Below are 21,447 nucleotides of genomic sequence, written 5' to 3' on the forward strand. Positions count from 1 at the left end.
TTGTGTGCTCCTGTTAGAGGCCAAGCCTACCCTGGGGCCTGGAACCTATCATCTTTCCTGGATCTGACACTTATTAGGTCAGGATCTAGGGCTAGATTTCTTCATCTTTATTATGCCAGGAAAAGTCTGGCATCTCAATCTTACGAAAGGTAGGCCACCGTTGAGACCATTTCAGACAACCAACCAAGTAAACTTCACAGCACTTACGATATTTCATGCAAATACCAAACTGTTGATGGGTATCATACAGAGAGAGAGAGAGAGAGACAGAGAGAGAGAGAGAGAGAGAGAGAGAGAGAGAGAGAGGAAAGAGATATTTTGGCTAAAATGATTCCAAGAGATTAGAAATGAGAGAAGCTCTATGGACCATCAAACTCGAAATAGAACATGGGCTTTCCATTGCAAACTAAATAAGATCTAAACTCACAATGTTTAACAAATATAGAAAGCATTGTTTGGGAATGGTGGAAAACAAAGTTGTATAATTATGGTGGAATCAGGCTCTATAACTTACTCCCAAATCTAAATATTGTTGAGGTTTTTATTTGTTTGTTTATGTCATGAGAATATGCAGAAAAGATTTTGACCATATGCATTTTAAAGACAATATTTGAACAACTGATGAAATTCAGGAAACAGTACTTTCTTACACAAAAAGAGCAGATACGTGATTACCATATGAAAGTCAGCACCAGTAAGAATTATTGCTGCCATATAGTTAACATAACATATATTTATTTGACAATCCTTTTCAGAAGTCCATAAAAAACCAAAAATGATTCTGACACCAATTCTGAGTGGGGGGGGGGGGGTGGTTTTCTTCCAAACATCAAGCTATTAACTCAATTCAGTTCAATTCTGACATTGGTGATATTGTCAGATCCCACAGGTTAAAAGCTCAGTTCTCTAAGACTGCTCCCCCTCCTTCTTCCAATGCAGCCACCCCCCAACCCCGCCTTCAGATGCCAATCACCATTGCAGGCTGTCACCTGTGCCTATGACTGTCTATAAATCGGAGGTTCTCATGACCCACTCCTTTGGGTTGATTAATTTGCTAGAGCTACTCATGGAACTCAGAGAAACATTTTACTTACTAGATCACTGGCTTATCGAAGATAAAACTCAGGAACAGCCAGATGTAAAGATGCATAGAGCAAGGTATGGGGAAAGGGTACTAAGGTTCCATGCTCTCTGAGCCACTTTTTAAAGATATGTAGCTAGTGAAAGGGGGTTGGCACTATATTAGTCAGAGTAGGGACTGGGAAAACTTCCTCTTTCTTTATGCTCTGAAACAATTTAAATAGTGTAATGATGATTGGGATTGAAAATCTGAATGACTTTTAGCCTATAAAACCATCTGAGCTTACAAATTTCTGAGAGGTAGCTATATGAAAATCAACAATTTCACCAGGGTTTTCACATTTATTGGCACAAGTATACAAAATTCTTAATTTTTTATTTCATTCATAAATATGGTTTCTGTTCCCCTCAATTTTGTGTTTGTGGATTTCTTGTCTTTTAAAGATCAAAACAGACAGCATATTAGTTTACTATTGCTGCTATAATATATTATTGCAAACAGTGGCTTAAAACAACACACATTTTCTGTAACAGTTTTGGAGGTCAGAAGTCTGCAGTAAGTCTATGAAATGGGACTAAAATCAAGGCATTGGCAGGGCTGGAGGCATTAGGGGCTATCCTTTTCCTTGTCTTTTTCCAGCTTCCAGAGGCTGCCTGCATTCCTGGGCTCCTGGACCCTTCCTCCATCTTCAAAGCCAGCAAACAGTGTAGCATCTTCAAATTTCTCTCTCTAACCTCTCCTCCGATTCAGATTCTCCTGCCTCCTTTTCCTATAAGGGACTTTATGTTCCTTGTAGGGACTCCTATAAGGGACTTCCTATAAGGGACTTAAAGTTCCTATAAGGGACTTTAGGATTACATTGGGCCTATGTAGAAAATCCAGGGTTCTCTCATTTCAAGATGTTTAATTTAATCATGTCTATAAAGTCCCTTTTGCCATTTAAGGTAATGTATTATATTCAGTTTCTAGGGACCAGAATGTGTAAGTCTTTGTGGGTACACGTGTGTGTGGGGTATATTCTGTCCACCACAAAAAGATTAATTTGGTGTGGATTTTTTTCTCCAAACAATAGCATTGGATCAATCATTTTTTGTTTTTTGTTAATTTTAGCTTTTACTGTTTTATTTTCCTGAGGTTAATTTTGGAGTTATTTATAATAACTTTTTGAGGAGAATGCTTAATTTAGTTAATCTTATTTTGTTAATGAAAATGTTTAGAATCCCATATTCTGATATATAGTATTTTCATTATTTTGGTTTTGATTTTGTTTTTGATTTTGGTTTTGATTTTCTCTTTGATCAAAGAATCATTTCAAGATGAATTCTGAACGTCTAAACAGTTGGGGTTTTTTGTTTCTACATTTCTCAGTTTTAGTTTTATTACATGGTGGTTATAAAGCATATTCTGCACCATTTCTGTGTTTGCAAATATTTGTGTGTGTGTGTGTGTGTGTGTATGTATGCACCCTATTACATAATTTATATAGATATATGAGAGAATAAAATGATATACATTCTGTTTGCAGGGTGTAGGCATATATCTAAGTTATTTAGATCTCTGTATCTTGAAGATAATTACTAGATCAATTTACAGAGTTTATTTCTTTCCTTTTTTTTTTTTTTTTACAGCACTATAATGTTCCACTGTATGGATATACCATAATAAAGCAGACCCTACTGATAGATACTTGAATTATTCTAATGTTTTGTTATTGTGGTACAATAAGGCTATAATGAATACTTCACCAAAAGGGGGGTGGAGAGGGAGAAAAAAATGGTAAATAATATGCCTTTTTGTAGCTGTGGGGGTATATTTGTGGAATAAATTATAAATAAATCCATTAGCTCTGTTCCTTTTAAATCTTACTCAAATGTTTTATTATACCCTGAATCACAATGCCTATATTTTAACATTTTTAAGACTTCAAAGATGTTGTATTCTAAACTTTTTTTCTCTTTCCCCAGAAAATGTCCCTCCTAATGTGCTCCAGCTTTATCTTTTGGTAATTTGTTTGTCCAGACTCCCAACCTTTCCCCCCAGATTTCTGGCGTCATTCCCCTGTTGCTATTTCCCTGTGGGATATTTCAAACTGTGATTATTCCTGGCCCCAAATAACCTGGGTCCCGTATCCTTGACTCTCCTTTTACCTGTCAACATTTCTATTATTTTTTATGATTATGTTGCTGCAAATAGTATTTTAATTGCTGTGGGTTTATGACAAATATATGAACATATTATTATTACATGTCAGTTCCCATCTCACTTAACTGTATTTGACTGATTTTAATATTTTTCACATTTGACAGTTTCTGAAATCAGGTTGTAATAATATTAATAGTGAAATCACAGTAATTTATTTATTTTCCAAAAAAGAATGTTTTTAAATTAATAATCTGACAACTGATGGTGTCTTGAAACCAAATATTTCCTATCATATGTGTTCTCAAGCAAAGTATATACTGAACTTCCTGGATTCTTTTTAAGTTGGTCCAAAATGTGTTGTACTTTCCGGATAGCCTTTGAAATACTTAACCCAGAGTTTATCTGTTCCCTGATTTCAGCACAGATGAACTATTTATCTTTTTTTTAATTTCCTTAAGTTCTGTTGTGTGTGGTGTGTTAAGTGCACCATTTTAACCATCTTCCCAGAAATGTTTATCACTTAAGTCTTGAAAGAGGAGTCTACAAATTTCCCAATGATTTTGTAAACCATTTAAAACCTTGCAACGTCTCTTTCTGCCTAAGTTTTCTAGAATGAATTCTTTTCCCCAAAATAAAGTCCTAAAAGATATAGGCTATTGGAGTATATTTGACATAGATATTAGGTAAAAAGTCTAAAAGTCTACCCATGCATACAACTATTATAATGAAAACTGAAGGAAGGAAGGCAAATCAATTTGGGGTATTAGAGTTTCTGTGTGGACCTGAGATACCTGGGTGGCTCATTTGGTTAAGCGTCTGACTTTGGCCCAGGTCATGATCTCACGGTTTGTGAGTTTGAGCCCTGCGTCAGGCTCTGTGCTGACAGCTCAGAGCCTGCAGCCTGCTTTGGATTCTGTGTTTCTCTCTCTGCCCCTCCCCTGCTCACACTCTGTCTCTCTTTCTCAAAAGTAAATAAACATTTTTTTTTAAAAAAGAATTTCTGTGTGGGCCATATTTGAAAATTACTGTTGATTCAACCCATATATAATTTCAAAGGGTGCTTTGGTATGTGCTCATCTTTAACAGAAAAACTCAGGGAAACATGACAAAACAAACCAACTCTAACGACCTTAAGTTCAGAAATTTAAGTAACAATAGGCTAGTGAAATAACTTCATTCTACCTTAATAGCAGCTTTCTGCAGCCTTTTCCTGATCAAGATAAATTAAACATATACTCAAGTTTGGTTTTTCTACAACTTCAATAATTATTTTTCCAAAGTGGAAAACCTATACATTATTTAAAAAACCTGTTTAATACATTAGAAATAACACAGAACTGAACATTTTTCAAGCAAAGTTAGGGCAGTCAGTAATAAGCTTACACACTTTCCTGGTCATAGAGGAGTAAAAGCTAGAAGCCATTCTTCTAAGTATTGTTGTTAGATAGAAACACTAATTTAATTATTTGAAATAAAACCTAAACACTGAAAAAAAACATGTCAATGTGAGTATCCCGAAATCCTGAAGAGAATCTGGATCAACAACAAACTTTTGACCAGATGCCAATAAAGTCTTGTTTTCTTAAGACAGGAAACTGGACATTTTCTTTTCTTGTTGAACTTAAATTTTCCATGAACTATACTGTGTAGTTCGATCACAAACAAACCCCAATAATAGGATCACACATTATTTTAAATCCATACATATGACACTCTGGAATCAGAAGTAAAAGCCTCATGCAGATGACACCAGGGTAAATCGTAATTAGTGACCCCAGACCTGCTCTTTTCTAGGACTCTTATTTTCTCCTGGTACTGTTATTAAGAGGGCACAAAATTCAAATAAAAACTATTTGCCTTTTCAATCGCAGTAGTTAGCTAGCTAAAGATATAAAAAATAACTGGTGGGGCGCCTGGGTGGCGCAGTCGGTTAAGCGTCCGACTTCAGCCAGGTCACGATCTCGCGGTCCGTGAGTTCGAGCCCCGCGTCGGGCTCTGGGCTGATGGCTCAGAGCCTGGAGCCTCTTTCCGATTCTGTGTCTCCCTCTCTCTCTGCCCCTCCCCTGTTCATGCTCTGTCTCTCTCTGTCCCAAAAATAAATAAACGTTGAAAAAAAAATTAAAAAAAAAAAATAACTGGTTTGTAATAGATTAAAGATGTAATGCTCTAAAATCTTTTAAAATTCTTAACTTCCTACTCCTGTGTGATCAGTGTCATGGAAACAGATGTCTGACTCCAGATTTAATTTCTCCCATCCCTGCCATAAGGCATATATCACCTAAACACAAACTCTCACCAACAAATTTCTCTAGTGTTTCTTGGGTCCTGAAAGCCTGATTTTTTTTTTTAATTTGGCCTTCTTGCATTTTATTCCATCATACTGGTACTTCTGATTTTCCAGACACACGGAATGGTAGGCACTGTGGATTGCGTTGGATGTCCAAGGATTGGGTGGAATGACAGGACTGTGATGTTGGTTAGGATGCAGAATACGGCTAGAGATACATCTTGCCCTTACACCATAATGTACCAATTTAAGGCTCATCTCTTAAGCATTATTATGAAACACTTAGGGATAAAAAAAGCATAGACTGTATTGCAATCAACACGTGTATTCACATCATGCAGTTTAAGATATGACATTTTAGCCTTTTCTCCCTTGAGGAATTTCCTCCCCCGTATTTGATGCTTTTCACTTCCATTCCATAGTTGTTTATTACACATGTCCCCATAAACAACGTATATTATTTTGCATGCCTTAAACTTAAAAAAAATTGCAAGTATTCTTCCAAAATGTTCTTTTTGAAATTCTTGTTTTCCATGTAGCTCGAATTACTTTTACTGCCATAAGTACAGCAATGTGTAGGTATTGGGTAGAAATCCATTCTCTGACTGATGGGATAGATTGTTTCTAGTTTCGTACTCCTTAGAAATAATGGTGCTATGATTTTCTTATTCGTTACCTCATTGTAAAAAACTTGCTCTGAGATATACACCAAAGAGAACACTTAATTTATAGAATCTTCAACATTACTAGATATGCTAGCTGGCTTTCCAAAGTAGCTGTACCAATTTATGCTCTACTAGCAGAGTGTGAGGCTCTAGGGATCCACAACCTTGGGGATTATACACTCTGCAAGCAGGGTTTTAGCTGTTGGAATCCTCTGTGGCCTGGGTGAGGATATGTTCCTCTGACTACTGCAACTGTTAGTCACTCCAAGGATATCTCCAAGGATGTTTTCATGTTAATTTTTAGGTGTCAAGTTTCCGTATCACAAAGGTGGTACGAATTCAAGCCTGGAACCTGTGGTCAGGTAAGCTTGTAGTCAGAATTCTCAGAGGAGCCTTTTTGTTTAATCCAAAGCACAGACTTAAGTCAAGAGGGCTCCCTGTGACCTCTCTTGCCAGCAGAAGAATTTCTTTTCTAGTCTGCCCTTACACTGAAGGTGTTGGTCTTTAATGACCTGGGCATTCTATATGAGGCTCAGTTATAACTTTGTATGTCACATGGGTTGAAGGGTCTAAGTGGCCATTAACATGTGAACTCCTTGTTGAGATCACCACCTTCCTCCCCACCACCCCACCACCCAGCTTCCAGCTTGAAAGCCCGTGTCAGGTGAAGCTTGCTGTTCTGATTTTTATTTTATTGGCAACAAGAATTTAAAATTTTTTCTGTTTAGGCCTTCTTTTATTTATTTTGCGCCCTTGGCACTTAGAGGGAAGAAGTTATGGTCCTCTAATAACTGAAGGGAAAATGGGAACCATAAAAGTAATTTCGAGGTCCTATTTATTTCATTGAGTAAGCCTTCTATTCTAAATCAGCAGAAACCAACAGAATGTTCTGAGTGAAGGAAGTGGTCTACAATTTATTCTGTCCACATGGCAGACATTTACCACACATGACTACTGAACACCTGAAATATGGTTAACGTGTCTGGTGAACTAAATTTTTAATATTATTTAATTTTAATTCATTAAAATTTAAATTTAAATAGTCATATGTGACTAGTGTCTATTTGACAACAGAGCTCTAAATAGTAGTAATATTCTTTGTCCCCTGGTGATTTCGTGTGTATACTAATAAACCAATGTAGTCTGGGAAAAAAACGCCTTGCAAATCTATTTTTGATAGTCAAAGGATAAGACAGTTGAGACATGACTTCAGAATATCTACCACCACAAAACTGTATAGTCCCATTATTTTGATAATCAGGTATTTCTTGCCTGACTTGTCTTTCTGGAAATTTTCAAAGATCTAGGGCACATTCTTTCCATTGCCAGTTTCTGAACTGGAAGTCAGGGAATCGATTTCCGACAGTTTTTCAAAGATATTTATAGAATATTAAAGTGTCAAGAAATTCCAAAGATAAAGAATTAAGAGCAAAAATAGATATATTTAAAATGCAACAAAAGAAAATATGACTAATAGTACAATTAATTTGGTTTATCTTTGAAATGAAAAAGTTTATTGGTAACCTGAAAATGTGTGCAACTCAAAACATGAGCATACAATTTATTTATAGTATCTTATGAAACAAAACAAAACAAGTCTATTGCTCTAGGCCTGAACTGGGCTTATGTTTCCAATTAAAAAAATTTTTTTTTAATGTTTGTTTATTTTTGAGAGAGAGAGAGAGAGACAGAGACAGAGACAGAGCACAAGTGGGGGAGGGGTAGAGAGAAAGGTAGACACAGAATCTGAAGCAGGTTCCAGGTTCTGAGCTGTCAGCACACAGCCTGACATGGGGTTCAAAATCACGAACCGTGAGATCACGATCTGAGCCGAAGTCAGACACTTAACCGACTGAGACACCCAGGCGCCCCTATGTTTCCAATTTTTTAAACTTGGCAAGGGGGATTACATGAAATAACTCTCAATTCTCTCTCTCTCTCTTTTTTTATTGCCATAAGTAATGATTAAGAAGGCCAAAGCAAACATGTAGGTGTGAATTATAATGAAAACAAATACATATCTAGAAACAGGCCACAAACGTTTGGTTTGTGCATTTGTCTATTCCACTGGCTAGCCTTTAAAAATAATGGTCTGTAAATATTTCTCACTATGGATTAATCCACACGCATTTTCTTTTACTTATTTATTTAGAGAGAGGAGCAAGTGGTGGGGGGAGAGTGAGAGAAAGAGAGAGAGGGAGGGAGAGAGAGAGAGAGAGAGAGGGAGAATGAATCCCAAGCAGGCTCCACGCTGGCAGTGCAGAGCCCTATGTGGGACTTGAACTCACAAACTGTGGGCTAAAATCAAGAGATGGACACTTAAATGACTGAACCACTTAGGTGCCCAACCACATGCATTTTCTATGTTCTTGTATAAAACTGAGGCTCACAGGCTGGGCATTTAGTAATGCAGTGAAACAGATTCTGGAGTGAGGAAAGCATTTCATGAGATGAATAAACTAGGTCAAAAATGAAAAAGCTGAAGTTTGCTCTTTAAAACAGCACACATTTCCAGATAAAACTGACTTAAAGTTGTGTCCAAAGATTTTCATGGACATTCTCATTGTATCCATATGATTTAAAATGTCTTTAAACACTGAAGCCTCTCAGTTTCAGACATTTTGCTTATGAGAGGTTTTTTTGGGACACTCTCAAGACAAAATTTTAAAAAGAAACAAGTTTTCTCTAGAAAGCATTTTTAGCATACTGAACATGCATACTTTCTCAGAGTGTATGTAGCCCGCTCTTCTCCTGATACTCTTCATAGAAACGTCTCAATGATTTAGGAATTCTGGGTGTCACAGTGCTCAAGGCTTGAGTAAAATGTCTTCTCATAATGTGGTTGGCTTGAATGTCTTCTTCCAGAGCCAGAAGAGCCGCCTCTCTACAGACAGCTATAATCTGAAGCAAAACATACAAAAACAAACATACAAAACAAAAAAGGGGAGAGAAAAGACAATCAATATTTCAATGGATTCAACTGAATATATTTCAAATATTCATCCGTGGTAACTGCTTCAACTATAAGCACCCGTGCCAACATTTATCTTCATGGTTATTCCACTTCAGTTTTCAAAAGGACAAAAAGTAGTCATCTTCATTCCAAAACCATGTAGTAAGTACTCAGAATCAGGAGCAGCAAAAAGATATATAAGATATGGCATTCGTTCTTAAGAAGCCCACAACTGATAAAAGGTGGAACAGACACACAGGCACATACTTCTAATACAAGATGACAAAAGATGAGTGTGTATGTGTGGTGGGGGCAGGTAAGTACCAAGTGGTAAGGGGGTGAGGGCAGAGGAGGGAGCTACTCCGATATACAGTGAAGTCCTGCGCATCAGCGCACCTTGTCATGGCATAGAATTTCCACATTACTTTCAACCTTTGATGTATTACCGACATGTAAAAGCATTTCTTTATGTGCATCTCTTGAACAAGTTCTTAAATCTTGGGAATATCAGATAGAGTTTTCTAAGTTTACTTTGGAGAGCTGCTTTAGAACAGAGAAGTGAATTTTGTTTACTCAGTGAGGAAAGCTGCAAGAATTGAAAAGAATCTGGGGAGGGGGTGGAATGGATGCAGAAGGAGGGAGGACAGAGTGGGCGGTAGGAAAACGGAAGGGGAGGAAGGTTCAAGTCTTGAATCCTGAAATGTGTTTTTAAGCTCTCTGGACTTCAGACAGCGGAAGCAGGCTGATGCCAGTGTCATTCTAAAGACACATTACTGTGGTGAAAAGAGCTTGTGGGATGAAAAGAGATATTGTGATTTTCAGGGCAACAGGGAAAACAGTGATTGATACTGACTGCACCTTTATATCGGTAAATGAAAGGGCCAGCTGAAACACATTTGTCCAGCCATTCAGCATATTTTCTCTGTTTGTTCACTTACTGAAAAGAGTTCCTCTGCTTATGCTGGGCTAATGGCTGCCAAAGCAGTTTAGTAGCTTTTTAGGGGATTTAGCAGCATGTTTAGGGAGCTTTCAAAAAACTTGCATAGATTTAGATGGCTTTGTCAAATTACGACAATGTAACTATTAGTTCTGGGCTTCATTAATGAGCACTGAAGTTGACTATAGTGCTTATGCATGTTAATGCTTTTCCAAAAAGAGTGGCTCCCAACTTGTTGAAGGAAAAAAACAAAACTTCCAGGGCTTAGTAAAATAACTTCATCACATATACTGGCGCAGAGAGAGTTATTTTGAAAACAAGATATAATAATTAATAAGCACAGTAAAAGCACATGAAATGCCTAGCATGGTAAACTGGCTATCCAATGGTTCCACTCTGTTCCAAAGGGACCTTGAGGACCTCCACGAAGGGAGGAAAAAGGAACAAAGTGGAGAAAAGCCTCAACTCCTTCCTTCCCTCCATCTCAGCAGCACTTCTGTTACCTGCAAGAATTTGAAGCAATAGCTGCAAGGCTGAAAAGTTTGAAGAATCAGTGGGAGAGGCAGAAAGGCCTGAATTTCCTACTGGCTGGTGGACTTCTAGCTCTTCGTCTGAGACAGTACAGGGAATGTTTCCATCATGTGGGTCCTTTCCCATGCTAAGTGGAGTACAGAAGTCACCAGTGCCATGTCTTGCACACTTCATAACTGAGACTTACCTCAGAGAATACTGGATCCAGTACATAATGGCTACAGACATTTACTGAGTACCTACCCCATGTGCTAGACAATGCTAATGGCAGTACTAATTAATTGCTATGTGAACACTCCCCGCCCCGCCCCTCGATATTGTATAATTCAGGGATCCCACTAATAGTGTACAATATCTGATGGGAGCATGGCAAACAGAGTGGCCAGATAAACGCAGTAAGCTGGTGGGGGGGAGGGGGTAGGGAGGTTGGGTGGAGGAAAGGGAGAGGTGACCACAAGGCTGTCTGGAACCTCTCCAAGTTCCTGGAATTTGGTTCACATGGCCAGATAGTGAGTAGCTCACACTGCTGGTACATCTGAGAAAGAGAACTAACAGTCTAGTAGGCTTCCTCTCTCAATATACAGTAATCAAACTGGGAGAAGAAATGGTTATACTCCTCTAATCATCGGAATCTCAGATAGCCTAACAAGGCATGGTAGAGAAATGTAGGTAATGGGAAGTGACAGGTCACTGAGGCCTTGAAGGCTGTCCTTAGGGTCAGCAACCCTGAGCAATTCCTCTTGCAGATCAACTTTCTTTCCTTCACATCTCTGTCTATAGATTTTCCTAAGCTATAAATTGCTTTTTGCTTTTATGTGGCAGCTTCCAGGACAGTGATGGGGGGGCACTGGTGGCGAGATGTGGTCAGAGCAGTAACAGCCACTTGAAAGCTGGATGTTTGTAGCTTAGAGCCTCCAGCATATGTTAACACTCAAGAGTTACTATATTTAGGACTGGCCTGACCCTTAATTATATTTAGGACTGGCCTGACCCTTAATTAACAATTCCATCCAATTTGGAGAACTACAAAATTGTGAGGTATAGAAAAGTTGGACAGAGTTTTGACGAGAGCACTAACAATGTCTGAGTTAGAAAGAGATGCCCTGTAGAACCTTTGAGAGACAATGACAAGGGAATCAGAGCAGCTGAATCCTGGTATTCAGATGCCACATAGAAAGGTGTCTTCCTCTGTACAGAAGACAGATCACAGTTGTTAGCACTTCCAGAGTGGCAGAAGGACTATCTGAATTCAACACTTGCTTCGATAAATGTTTTCCTGTTTTATATTATTTATCAGGGATGCTCTGAAGAACCAGTCAATTAGGCAATACTTTCTACCATTTTTATTTTGCTATCATATTTGCTTAGCAATACACAACTAGTAATTGAGAGGAAGTAAGACACTATAAATCATTAACCAGTCACTCTTTCATCAATCAACATCCACTGAATAACTACTCTGTATAACAACTAGATGAGGCCCAGTAGAGGATTCAGAGATGTCCAAGATGTGGTATCTGTCTTCTGGTACTCTCAAACCAGTAGGGAATGAACATCAATTGTCCAATGTGGCATGGTATTAGAGGTACTGTTAAGTAAGGCAAAAGGAAAAGTGCTTTGGTATGGAAAGAAGAGAGAAATTACTGCTTCATAAACCGAACTGGGAAGGACGGAATTTAGATATACGTATAGGGGAGAAAAGGGCATTCTGAGCAGGAGGGATAAAGTGAGCAAAGAAACAGCAAGGTGGGAAGAAAGAGACCAGAGATTGTACTCTTCCAGCCTCAGTAGCCAAAATGAAGAATTTAAAGAGAGAGAGAGAGAGAGAGAGAAGTTCTGTCATCAAAATGTCACTAAAAATAACAATGATAGTTTTCAGAAGTCATGTGGGCCATAATGACAGTGAAGGCTAGTCAATGGCAGTCGTCTCTAAATCTCTAAACCCAATTCACAAGCAGCTGATGCACAAGCAGCTGATAGAGAATAACTCCTAAAGGTTCCTTTGTTTTTATTTCTTCCTCATGAAAGAGCTTCTTAGAAATTCCAAAATGAAAGCATTAATTGGATTATTGATTCTCTCTTAACCCAAATAGAAAGGTAGGTGTGAAAATGGAAGTATTCTTAGGAGGCTCATTTCATGATGGGTGGTTTCTATTTGCTCTGGGGTCACTTACTTTAGCATGAGTTCCAAAGATACCATACTTCCCAAGAAAAGTGCAGCTTGCTCTCAGGGCCCCTGCCAGCATTTGCCCTGCCATATTAATGTCTTTTCAGAGGAACAAGTATTTCGTGATCAAGTTTTAGGTAACAGTACATATATTCTGTTTCCCACAATACACAGAATTGCCCTGGTTTTGGCAGAACACCTATAAGTGGCTATCTCTTGAATTACTGGTGATCTTCAGCAAACGTTCTCGAAGGTGTTAACCAGTACAAAACAATTCAATAAGGACACAATATGGCTTTTGCCTATTTCATAGCCTTTTTTTTTTTCTTTTGCTCTCTCCTATTCCAGAATGGAGAAAAGAGGGCAAGGGAGAAAAAAGATACTGGAGAAGGACCAGTCTGTTTAATGGGGTCAAAATGCAGCAGCCACAGCACACATTTGGGTTCTGGAGATACAAATGGCCAATGCATATTTGTTGAATCGAACTGAATAGTTCCTTAACTATAAACAAAGTTTCCAAAAAGTACACATTATATGTATCTTTTTCATATTTGGTCTATATCCTATAATATTTTAATCTATGTTTCATATAACCTACACTTTTGTCAGTTGTACTTTGTCAGTTACATTAGTAACAAAAATTGTTTAACACTGTGATATATGTTGTCTTAAGCAATGTTTTAGTCTGGGGACCTACTTTAAATCTAGTTCCTTCCTTAGAAGTAATAGAAATTAGAAATTTTATCAAGAATACAAGTATGTCTGTGTTATTTTGAGGGAAGCTTCCTGAGGTATCAAAATTTGTTACATAGGGACGGGAACGTTTTTGCTGTGTTGTCATGGGAAAAACTGTGCTGTAATGAAGAAACATGCCTGAAAATTTACTAATAATGCAGTAATTTATATTAGGTTTGGGGACTGAAATGGAAGCTTTGGTGGTGGGGGGGGAGAACCCCAAAATTGTGCAAATGGTGATCTTTTGTCCCATTTGATGAAAATAACCTGGTATCAATCAACTGTTGATGGATTTTCTTTTCTGTATTAAACTCTGAAAGAGTGAGGTCTTTTTTAGATTAAATTTGCCAATACATCTCTCTTTATTTGGGATTGGATACTACAGAAACTGACAAGGGCTTTTAACTTCAAGTGGGAGTTTTCTCATTACTATCTCTAAAGTTTGTAAGAAAACCTAATGAGATAAGTATAAGTATGCATATATATATATATATACATATATATGTGTATATATATATATATATATATATATATATATATATGGATGCCAGGAGAATGATGAGTTGTGTGGTCCCTGTATACACTGTATACACTGTGTGTGTGTGTGTGTGTGTATATATATATATATATATATATATATATACACATACATATATATGTATACAGTGTGTATATATATACACACATATATATATGTATACAGTGTATATATATATATATACACATATATATGTATACAGTGTATGTGTGTGTGTGTATATATATATATATGTATATATATGTATACAGTTTATACAGTGTATACAGGGACCACACAACTCATCATTCTCCTGGCATCGCATTCAAAACCACATGGAATCTGGGACTGTTCAGTGATGGGGGAATTCAGCTGAATTTCTTCCATGAGGCTACAGAAGAACCTCATGAGAAGATGTGTAGATGAATAGATGAATTTGAATCACAGACTGTCTGGAATGTGAAACCAACCCGTTTAGAAAGAAAACTCTTGGCACTCGAATGCATTAATATCTTTGGCAAAAAGGATTTTGGAAGCTTTCCCCTAATCCCTTCACCATGTCCTTCTCTTCCCCCATAGGCTGCAGACTAGATCATTTAAATGAATTATTAGCCAACTACCAGTAAGGTTGCTTTCGCCATTAGGCTGGAAAAGCAACACTGTTTTGGCTGGCTCTGTAAAACTGAGTGTCTGAAGTCTGTGTTCTTTTTTCAGTTTTGACTAAAAAATTTATTCCCAAACTTTTAAGATGTATATGTGCCTTGCTGCAAAAGTGAAAGTATTATTTGTTTGGGAAAATGAGAAAATGAGACAAAAGACAAGCAGAGTGGGCCTAAGATTTCATTGTCAGAGCTAAACTAAGACACGTTGTTTCGGTGGCCATGACACCCATTTCTTTGGTGCCAACATGCCACAAATTCTCTTTTCATGTATTCTACAATAGTAATAGAGCCAACAGATACCTTAAAGACAACATAAAAAGCAGGAACTCTCTATTAAGGTGTATCTGAAATGAGCTCCCGACAGGTAGGAAAGGAAAGAATTTTTAGTGAAAATATTTAGAAATCCTCAAAACAAAGTCACTGAGGAAAATAGTAATCATTTTCAAATGCAGGGAAAAAGTAACTCAGCAATGAAAGAGGACACATGAGTATGAATTTTTATGCTATATTTGCCTTCTGAAAAAGCAGTGCCTTTAGAAGAACAAAACAGCAATAACTGGATTACGTGAGACAACTCCACTCGGGAGGGTGTGGGGAAGCAACTTCCCAGGAGGAGAAGGCTCTTGACCATTGAACCTTGGGAAATCTAATTACCTCACTTTTAAATGCAAAAGGGCAAAAGAGGCAATTGTGCAGAATTCTGAATGCCATGAAGAATAAGAACAATGTCTTACTTCACTGTGGAAAAAAAATGAAACCTCTTATACACAGCCTAGGGTTCTTTCCCCCAATGCACGAGACAAGAAGAGTTTAAACAGGTGGCTCAGCTTAGTAAAAGAGAAACAGGGGTACTGCGAAAATGAAAACCCACACGGTTTCTAAGCAGGCAGTAGTTAAAAAAAAATGATGTGACAAATAATCAAGGCAAAGACTTTACCAAAACCTAGTCATTGGGTAGAAAAACCTGAAAATGCTGGGCGGTACTTTGGGTATCCTGTGCTATAGCCCTGCCTGTGTTCTTTCCAGTTTAACAGGAGCACCACCTTCTTTCCTGGGCACTGACAGATTAGAACCCAACATTAATTTACGTACAATTGCTTCGACTTCCAAATAAGGCCTGGGTAGTATGTGCCCTTTTCTGTTGGCTGTAACCAGATTATGAGAAGGACATCAGGAACACATCCCCATGAGTGGCATGTAAGGTTGGGAAAAAGGGATGCTGCCCCAAGTAGGCCTAATGGGGGAGCTAAGAACTGCTTGCGCACTTCCAACCGGCAGGTTGAAATGCTAACTTGACCGTCACCAAGTTCCTAACGACCTCGCAGAGATTATGTGTCCTCCAAGAGAGGCGGGAGGGTAACACAGCTGACGTTCTGTTTGGCTCCCATCACCCCACTCTGCAGGCAAAGGAAGGCCTCAGATCTGTGGAGAAAAAGTCGGGAATTTTAAACGTGCCGGAAGAGGAGGCTTATTCATACGGTGTCCTCGGACGGTGAGAACCGCGGCTCTGGAGAGCTGACCTCGTGTACCTAGTTTAATCAGTCCCTGGCAGTGCTGCTTCAAAGTTCTTAGGGAACCGGCCGCGGCAGCCTAGGGACTGCAGGGTATGAGTACAGGGATACAGCCAGGGGGCAGTTTCTAGCACGAGCAGGTGAACGGCACGGTACGCGGCAGAGTATCCGCAGGGATGGAACCGGAGAAGAGAGCCGCCCCAGCCCGGGCCCGGGCAGCTGCACAGAATCCACGCAGAGGCAGAGCGGTGTTCCCCGGGCCCTGCGGCGGCCGCGCTGCTGCTCCTGCTGTTTGGCAAGAAGAAAGGGCGCCTTCCAGCGAGGCCTAAATGTGCTTTTCAGCTTCTTTGTATTTCAAGTGTACTAAATAGCTTTAAAGAATCCACCAAAAGAAATGGGCTGCAGTGCTTTAAAAAGTCTTAGGTATTTTCAAGAAAGTGGTTTTGTTAAAAGCATCTTCTGTCTGGAACACCTGTGACCTGTTGAGCTTAATTGGGCTGCAGCTGGCGCTGATTGTGGCGCAGCCGCTGGCGGCCGCGGGCTGACAATGTGTGCGCTCCCGCCCTCCCGCCCCCTCGCCTTTCTTTTCTCTTTCACAGCCCGGCGACCTCCTTCCCCTGTGTGTCGGAGGGATTAGGAGCCCAGTAGAGAGTGGTGTCCTGCTGTTTGCGAACAGCGTGCACTGGAGGTGCTTCAAGGAGGAGGCTACCTGGGAGATTATGTGCTCATGTGGATGCCGAGGGCCCATTCTCCCCGGCCCATTGAGACGTGCTGAAAGGTGGCTGAATGGCCGGGCATGAAAGATGTGACTGAAGGGAGCGCAGCAGGCTCCTGGCCGCAGAGCAGCAGATGGAAGTCAGGCTGTCACACGCACAAACGGCGAGGGGCGCCCCAAACTGCCAAGAAAGCAGCTCACGGCGTAAAACAGGGCCCGAGAAGGGAATTCAGACGGGAAGAGAGTCGCGCTTGCTTTAGGGAACTTCACAGTGCCACCTCACCCAAAACTTTTTATGTGATGAGGCTAGAAGTGAGGATCGTGGGGGGCAAACTTCGGATTTAAGGAATTGCCTATTGCCCTTGGGCTAAATTCCTTAGATTGTCTGCAAAATAAGCTTTATGATAATTAATCCATCTGGGATTATGTTAAAGTCACTATCTAGAATGCCATGCCTGGTACTGAGTCAAAAGAAAAGAATTTCTGTAAAAACACACTAAAGCTTAATGACATTAAAGAAGGTGGAGGAGTCCATTGGTTGCTTAATTTTGCTGATCTGTACATAACACTTAAGTTTATGTACATCAAATGTGCAACCTTTCATCATTACCACCTGCTCGGAGAAGCCCATCCTAGTTTTCTTTTTTTTTTTTTTTTTTTACAATTTACAAACAAATCTATCATTCCACAGAGGAAAGAGCTGGGGAAAGAAAGACTTGGGAGTTTTCATTCTTACTGTTTCTACAACCATATGTACCTATGGGAATTTTAAATGTTTCTAACATTAATTAAACCATATAAGAAAAAAAGTATTTTTAGTTTTGAAAAAAAAATACACCAACTCGTATGGTAATGCAAAAAGCAGGAACCATGTAGTAGGGGAAGGGGTGAGAGGGCAAACAGATATTGGGAGCCCCTAATTCATTCCTTTACTCAAAAAGTCTTTATTGACCACCTGCACGGTACCAGGTACAACGTACCCACAGGAATAGAGCAGTGAAGAAAACAAAATGTTTTCATGGAACAAGATGTGCACAGTACTGGCTAACCTATTTACCCTTCAAAGTTCAGTATAAACATTTCCATTGGGAGGCATTCCTGGAGGCAAACTCACTATCTTCCCAGGTCTGATTGCTTCAGGATCACTTGTTTAATGGTCTGGTAGCAACTTGAACTATTCTATCATATCACAGTTTCCAGGAAGCATATAGAGTTATCTGTGGTAAATGTCTATCTCCCTCACTAGACTTGAAGTCCCATAAAGGGTCTCCAGCCTTTGCTCTGCTCTACTCCCCAACTAACAGGTTAGCATGTCCCTTGACCTTTGGGAGTCTGCAAAAAGGTCTCCTGCTGAGGTCATCTCTGAACAGTGATATAAATTAGTTTTTGCCTTAACCACACACACACACACACACACACACACACACACACACACACATACACACACACACACCTCTTGCTGTGACAACTGCAGCCAAGATAATTGTCTACTATGCATTAAAAAGGTAAAAACGTCTTGGGAACAATGATTCATCCTAAGTGGAGGTGTGTACTTGTGAATCTTGTAAGACTGCCGACCAAGCTATGGCCAGAAAGCTGGAAAAGGTACCAGTTCTTGGGTAAAAGCATCCATAAATGGGAGACCTTGAGGTTGGCTCCAGGCAAAGAGGAGAGAAGAGCAGGACAAGGAATGTTTTTGGGAGAGGAGACCCAGGAAAGGTCAGCTTGCTATAAGCCTCTCCTCTAAGTCTGGAGGGTTTGATCCTCTCTGCCAGTGTTGTGGGAGATAGGGAGGTGGTGGCTTTGGGGATGGGTAGGGAGAAGGTGTAGGCAGTGGTGTTAAACCACACCACATGTTTTCTCTCCTGTCAGCCATCTTCACAGCCAGTCCCCACATCTTGCCCTACTAACACACACACAAAAATGTTTCCTCTGAAACTCTGTAGCGTCACAGATGCCCTGGGTAGCTTTTTTTGCATTTTGTTCAGCTCAGGATCTTTGAGCTCTCACAGAGTAGAGTATTTGGGAGTTAGATCGTTTTCCCCCTTTACAGCCATTTTTTTTTTTTTTGAGCAATGATGGAATAGGACATTATATTACTTTCAGATATACAACATGATTCAGTATATATATATATTATGAAATGATCACCACAGTGTAACATCTATCATCACCACATAGTTACACACTTTTTTGTGTGTGTGATGAGAACTTTTAAGATCTACTCTCTTAGTGATTTTCAAATACACAACACACGATTATTAACTATAGTCACTATGCTGTACATTACATCTCCAAGACTTATTTCATAACTGGAAGTTTGTACCTTTTGGCCACCTTCACCCATTTCACCCACCCTAATGCTCAGTTTTAATCTATAGTGAGCTCCTTTCTCTTTTTCCATTCTCTGGGCGGCTGCATGCTGGTCCAGCCGATCAGCAGCCTTGCATGGCATCTCTAAAATCATTTTATAGAGTATGGCATGCTGTTTAATGGCTATCTGTGTTAAACAGAAAAAAAATGACTTGACAATTTGTAGCTAGCTAGGGGGCTTCTGAAGATAGGTCCTGGTGAGCAAACACTAAGCATACCATCAGCACATGACAGGGAGTGAAAAGATTACTTACAATTACTTATCTTATACTTTATGCACATCATATTATATGTAAAAACTTTACCAGTTTTGTGTGCTTATTGGCCATATAATAAAGATTTTTAACCTAGGGTCTATGGATATCCAAATGGATCTAAGAATATATTGAAACCCTTAAAAACTTACATATACATATATATTTTTTCTTTTTTTTTCTAGAAAGATGGTTCAAAGTGTTCATCATATTCTAAAAAAGAAACCATTATCCAAAAAGGGTTAAGAACCACTGTGCTATAGTTACTATATTTCAAATCTTTTAAAATCCTATGAATGCTTCATAATAATAGCTATCTTATTATTGTAAGAATGTAATTTGGCTAGAATTATCACAGTTGAGGAGTACAGGAGTTACAATGTGGAGTTAATCCCTGTAACGGGAAAGTAGTTTTTGCTTTCTTAGACCTTCCTCTTGTACCTTATAAACATTCAACAGCTGCCACCAGGTATAACTTACTTAGGTCTTTATTGACATGAAGAGGAACCTAAAGACCAATATCGTATTTCATTTATTAAAAAAAAAAGCTAAGGTAATACACAAAGACTGAAAATTTAAGCACACTAGTTAAGGAATTAAAAACCTAAGTATCCAAGATAAGATTAGGATTTACAAGTGACATATATTAACTATGTGCAATTTTAGTTAGCCCATAAGTGAATTTTCAGACTTAAATACCTAATGTAGACTTTGATGTTTGGTAATAACAGTACACATTGGGTATTTAGAAACTGATGGGGTTGTTTTCTTACCTGCAAAATTATACGGCTTATTGTCTTATACTGCATTTCCATTAAAAAGGGAAAAAAGGAAAATCTTTGTGTTTATTGATTTGAAAGACACATGAGATACAGCTCTTACGTTTTGATACTAAAATCATTATGTATGTGATACAACTTAGAAGAAGTTACAAGTACCTGTAAAAGCCACACAGGACAATCATTTTCATTAGTTACTCATAGTCCAAGTCAAGGTGGGGAATAAAGATAATTTGGTTTATGAAGACTAACTAAAACACATGTTTCTCTTCTGACCTTAAGTCCATTCTTAATGGATTATGGAATCTAACCATTCCTTCTTAACTCCTTTGCAAAACTGCTTATGAGAGAACAAGGTTTATGTCAAGTTCAGCAATGAAAAAGCCAGAAAGTTTCCTAAATAAAGACTTAAAAATGTCCAGTTGTAAAGACTAAACTAAAAACTATGAGAAAGGCCATTAGAGCAATCAACAGATGTAGAAGGTGTTGTGGGAAAGCAAGGTAGATGAAACTACTTATTGATAATAAAAAAATCATTAAAAATTTAATTTAAAAGGTGCCTTAAATTATCACTTAGTGGGATTGGCTTGGTTATCAGAAATGTGGCAGTTAGTACATTGAAGAGCTAATGGTGAATTTTTAAAGCACAAATTATTCATTAAGTTCTTAAAATCTAAAGACATAAAATTGAGTGAATTTGAGTATGTATATTTAATATATTTCAAGACTGTATCCATACTTTTACCTAATTGTTTTATACTAGGCAAACTTTGCTCAGATTCCTAACCATCAAAAAAATATATCATTGGAAAGAGACTGACAGACATTTCTCATGAAAAGAATTTTTCTTTTTCACAGAGATGAGTCAACTGAACACAAGGGGATTATGATACAGTGGAAGCTATTTTGCAACCTTAATGTATTTTCTATTATAAATGGTAAAAAACATACACATAAAAGCACTCTATAATGTTATAAAATGGAGAAAATTGAAGCAAGTGTCAAGACTTTCCTCTTAAGGGTGTACTTTTTCATTTGTAGATCTAATCACTAGATTTTAGATAGGGTACACCCTGGGAACAAGCACCTCCATTTTAGCATGCTGGTATCTAACTGGAAATAAACCCATATCACCTTT

General features: G+C 38.6%; 1 protein-coding gene across 1 annotated transcript in view; it reads right to left on the minus strand.

Annotated features, from left to right (window-relative positions):
• Nucleotides 1-5,819: 5,819 nt before the first annotated feature.
• SPATA5 (spermatogenesis associated 5) overlaps nucleotides 5,820-21,447 on the minus strand; it is a 378,688-nt gene continuing 363,060 nt past the window's right edge. Inside the window, exon 16 of the mRNA XM_043568934.1 lies at nucleotides 5,820-9,076. Coding sequence (XP_043424869.1) covers nucleotides 8,900-9,076 — 177 coding nt within the window. The 3' untranslated portion in view covers nucleotides 5,820-8,899. The remainder of the gene's footprint in view (nucleotides 9,077-21,447) is intronic.

The sequence above is a fragment of the Prionailurus bengalensis genome, chromosome B1 (assembly GCF_016509475.1).
Source record: "Prionailurus bengalensis isolate Pbe53 chromosome B1, Fcat_Pben_1.1_paternal_pri, whole genome shotgun sequence".
NCBI lineage: Eukaryota > Metazoa > Chordata > Mammalia > Carnivora > Felidae > Prionailurus > Prionailurus bengalensis.